The 4,874-nt window shown below is 43.7% G+C and overlaps 1 protein-coding gene across 1 annotated transcript; it reads right to left on the bottom strand.

Annotated features, from left to right (window-relative positions):
• Window positions 1-1,053: 1,053 nt before the first annotated feature.
• On the bottom strand, window positions 1,054-3,496 carry CMTR2 (cap methyltransferase 2; the record flags this gene model as incomplete). The annotated part of the gene is made up of 1 exon (XM_082489263.1): window positions 1,054-3,496. The coding sequence occupies one exon, from the start codon at window positions 3,494-3,496 to the stop codon at window positions 1,202-1,204; it is 2,295 nt and encodes a 764-aa protein (XP_082345389.1). The 3' UTR covers window positions 1,054-1,201.
• Between the last annotated feature and the right edge of the window lie 1,378 nt (window positions 3,497-4,874).

The raw sequence follows: 4,874 nt of genomic DNA on the forward strand, positions 1-4,874 counted from the left end.
ACCGCATTTTCCTTCCAACTCCACTCTTTCGATCTTTTTTCTACGAGATCTTGCACATATCAACAGCAAAGCCATTTTTCCTTTAAACATCACTTCTCCCTCTGAGCAGGTTTTTCCACATAAACCACAAACTTAAATGTTAACGCACACAAGTTAGGCCTCAAAATTCAGCTCTCAAAGGAGCAACACGGAAAATAAAATTTGACTCCCTTAAAGGAACAGTCTGTTACCAATTTCAACATTTGTATCCCTAAGGAAAACCAACTGAAATCTTAATCATACTTTCCCAAAGTTATCACATATTTCTTCAGCTTAATGGTCCTTCAGTAGTACCCAAAGCATTTCTTGATTCACAACGCTGTGCATGATCACATTTTTAGCCTGAAAAACTTTTGCAGTTCCTCATTAATAGCCGCTGCCATAGATACAAGTCTTCGCTTTCACTCAGGAGTCTCAAATGATTTTAAAGAGGACCCATAGACCACTTAAAAATAAAGTTATAACAGCCCCTTCATTGATGGGGAGAAAAAGCCATACAGTAGCCTGTCAAAAACCATACAGCCTGTTACTCTTCACATAAATAAAATTAATTTCAAACACCATCTATCCCTGGATGCCTCTGCTACTGCTTACAGGCAGTCATTTTTAACCCAACCTTTGCAAGACAGCTGCCTGCTCACAAGATACTCACCCCTCAAATCTTGCATCAGGTGGACACACTGCTGAGCCTTCTGGCCCAAACCTCACATTTCAGCTTCTACAAACCCTGGAAAAGTAGGCAAGTGTGTCAAAACTCCCACATCTTTGGTCTGCAAATGAGGGCTGATGTCACACAACAGCGTCCCCCATCCTCTGGCCTGATGCAACAGGTATAAAGCACCATACCACCTCTCATCATAAAAGCTTCGTTTCTGAGCCAGGTGGTACACAAAGAAATTTGCTCAGGGAGAGACATGAGAGAGGAGAAAGTTTCTCCACCTCCCAAGTCCCCCGCGCCCGAGATTTAAGCCTCAGGTTCCTGTACGACAGGCCAATATGGTACAAGTGGCATCTATACCTTAAAACATCCTCCCAACACTAACAATGTCACACCAGGGTTTTACAGTAACATTACCTTCACATTAACAATGTTTTTAAACACCTTCTACCCGCCTGTGAAACACGGTCTAGCAGCAGCAACTCGCTCAATTCTAGTATTATTTTAAAGTGGAATATTGCTAGTCATTTGCTGCTGCTTAGCTTGCACAATCAAGTGGAGCTGTCTCTTTGCAATGGCCGTGTTTAAATCCCACAAGAACTCCAACAGCTTGCCCTGAAGGAGAACCTCCATCGGCACAAACTGCAAAACCTGCTGGGGCGAGTCCGTGTCTAGTAAAGAGCACATGAGTTTATTGAGATGCTGCAGATACTCAACAACCGCATTTGGGAGGCCTCGGTAACCAATGCACAGCAAAGCGGCACTAGTCCTGAGTGGCTCACGGGAGGTCGGACAAGCAAACGTGATGCATCTGAAACAGCAGTGCAGTATAAAGACCAGGCCAGCCGTGAAGCGTGTAAAACAGGAGAGAATAGGCAAAATCAACACATCTCCCACTTTAAGCTGATTCAACGAACGCAGGACACACTCCAAAAACTGCTGCTGGTACTTTGGTTCTCCATCATAAAGCAAAGAGAAGCTGAAAGCCAGCAGTGTGGCCGAGTCCAAAAGCTTTATTTCCACATTGGGTTGGCTTTCAGTATCACAGAGGGATGGAAAGCCCACCACAAGGCACTTGAATTGTTCACTACATCTTTCATTTACAATTTCCTGGTGACACCTGGAAAGATCAGAGACTTCTGCCAATAACAATGCCCCAGGAAGAACTTCACAGGAATCACAAGTCTGCAGCATTTGTCTGCTTTTCAGCCTCTGCCCCACCAATTCTTTCATAGCTTCATTAAGATTTTCCAACACTTGACCATCACAAAATGGAGAACATTTTACCACTGGTAGCTTTTTCCCTTCTAAAATGTACCACAAGCTACACTCGAGGTTAGAAGACGATCCTTCCAAGATGCACATTTTACCAGCATTATTTAGACTATGTTCTTCAGCCCAGTGATTAAAATAGCCCTTTGCCACTTTATCATTCCATGTGAGGGTTTCCAGCATCTTCCTTTCATTGTACGTATTAAAATATTTGTTTCTTTGCCCAAACCATTTTGCATTCATGCTGCAACCGGTCTGAGATTTCTTGACAAGCCAGTTATTTCTAGCAATGGGTTTCATATGAAGTCTTTGCATGAAGAACTCTACCGCACAGTCTCTTAACTTGTTCAGTTTCACCTGCTCTGCTTCTTGCATGTGCTCAAAGAGATGGATGTTCTCAGAGATGGTCTCTACCTGGCACTTGTGGAAGAACACGCAACACTCTTCGTGTATTTTAAGAAAAGATTCTGGTAGCATATGCTGGGGAAAGAGTGCTTTGTTGACCATTTCTGTTCCAAAGTTCTGTATCATCTTAGAAAGGAGCAGATGAATGCTTTCTCTGCCCATATAACGAAGACAAATCACATAGGCTTCCGAGTTTCCAGCTTTGCTAGTGGCCGGCTTAAAGACATGGACCTCCTCAAAAGAGCAGTTTAGCAGAAAGAGCAGGTTGGTAGAACAGTGTTCAAAGAGCGTGAACATCTTCAAAACAAAGGAGCCTCCAGCACCCAGGATCATTAAAGCAGTGACGGTTTCACAGTAATGAAGGGGTGAGACAAGAGCCTCCTGTTCACCTGGGTTTCCCTGGCAATCAAAGCTGCCATCAGCAGTTACCAAGTGAACTGTGGCCATATTACTTACAAAGCTCTGAAGTCCTGTTAGATGTTTCAACGTCATCACATCACCAGTGTTATCTGGGCCAAAGTACCACCAAGGCAACGTATTTGCTATGAGCCGGTCATCCATGATCATCATCAGGGTGTCATTTGCTTCATGATACGGGTTTAGAGTATTGGCGACCCAATTCCAGTCACAAGGGACATGGTGGGATTTCAAGTAGTGATTGAGGCTGGCTATAAAAGCCCCAGGTGCTTCACAGAGGTGGACAGAGTTCAGTTCTCCATCCTGAAGAGCTTCTTCAGGGAGAAGAGGAAAACTGCACAGGATCTCGTGAAACTTGCACCAGGCCTGGGTGCACAGCTCAGCATTCACAGATTTCTTCACATGAGGAATTATTTTCCCTGCTTTATTGGTAAACGAGGTGTGCTGATGCCATTCTTCCAGATTCTTATCACTCAGTTGATTCTTCACTTCGTTCATCGAGTCCTTCAGAGCCAGGAGTGAGTTGAATTCCTTGTGATCGCATGTAAAAACATCACCGGGATCTGGTAGCTGCCATTCATTATTCACTGGCTTAGTGTAAGTAAACTTCTTTGCGAAGAGCTTCTCGATTTCAGAACGAATTTCAGGACTGAACTTTTCAAGGTTTGTAGTCTGGTCAACATAAGGCTTCTTACATTTGTTCATTCTTGGATTGATTCACAACCTGGGCGACAGCAAGGGAGAAGAAACAATGTCACTCCAATCACAAGTGTATATACATAAGCAAAGCTTTTTTTTAAATAAAAATTCTCCTGTTTGACCTCTTTATTCTGGAATGAGAGAGAAATGCTTCACAGAATCACATACCCATGAGGAAAATAAGTGAGGGCTATCCTGAATAACGCTATTTAGCAATCAGGAGGTTCACAGGTTCAATCACCCTTTGTGCTATTTACATAGGAAGTGAAGAAGATTTGGCTGCTGCTTTGGCTCTTCACTGACCTCTGAATACTCTGCTCACTATATAGGTCTAAATGCTTAAATACAAGTATCTCTCTTGGTCACAAAAGAGAACATACTACAAGGTATACAAATTAAACAAGCAGCCCAGAAATCTCTTCATCTGATTCTGGTAGTTTTTATCCATCTCTCACAGCACAGGGAATCGGGAGCCACAAGCTTTGAGTGGGAGCACCTGACAACAGCAAACCCTCACACCTCTCACACCTCACTCAGTGCAATGCTGGGAGAGCCCCCTCACTGGCATCTCCGATAACAACCCCAACACTGAAAAGACCATGGCGAGAGGTTTAACACCAGCCTGCAAGCAAAATCCCTTTGCTGTGCTCAGCGTTACACCTCTCTGCCAGGCCTCTGCAAACCTTTACACCTAGCCTTCCCTACAGGAAAAAGAGTAATAATTCCAAAGCGAAAAGAGACTTTCTTGCATCCGTGGTGAATGGTAACTCATGCTTGATGTTAAAGGAGGAAGCAGTGCAAAGCGTTGTGCTTTGCATGGCCTGAAGCAGACTAACATGAGCACACTCTGCACAGAGCTAACGAGTCTGCTGCAATCTGCTCCAGCGCACAGCACAAAGCACACAAGGCAGAAGTTAGGTTCACTAACCAGAAATCAGCCAGCCAGGAGCCTATTCAAAATGAAGATGTTCCTTTAAGCAAAATAATTTAGTCAAAGTTACCACAAGAGACAGGAAATCTCTCAGTATAGTCATTTTAACCATTCCCCACACCACCCCATTCCCTCAGAAGCAAAACACAACCATCTCAAGTGTTACAAACCAGTTTAGCATGAAAAAACACTGGGTTAAAATTGAGAGGGATGAGAAACTTTGGAAGCAGGCAGAACAAAGTATGGCAAACCTAAACACTTTACCCTTCCCCTTGCATCCACGTAGCATCTCAGGCTGCTGCCCCACAACCCTGGCTGTCTCCTCTCACAGCCATCAGGAAAAGCAGCATGCAGTTATATACACACAGGTGACGGTTTCATCTCTCATTTCTTCAATCTGACTGCCTTTCAGTAAGTGTATTTAGTTTCACTTTCCTTTATGCAGAAATATTT

Source organism: Vanellus vanellus, assembly GCF_965231255.1.
Source record: "Vanellus vanellus genome assembly, chromosome: 12".
Taxonomy (NCBI): domain Eukaryota; kingdom Metazoa; phylum Chordata; class Aves; order Charadriiformes; family Charadriidae; genus Vanellus; species Vanellus vanellus.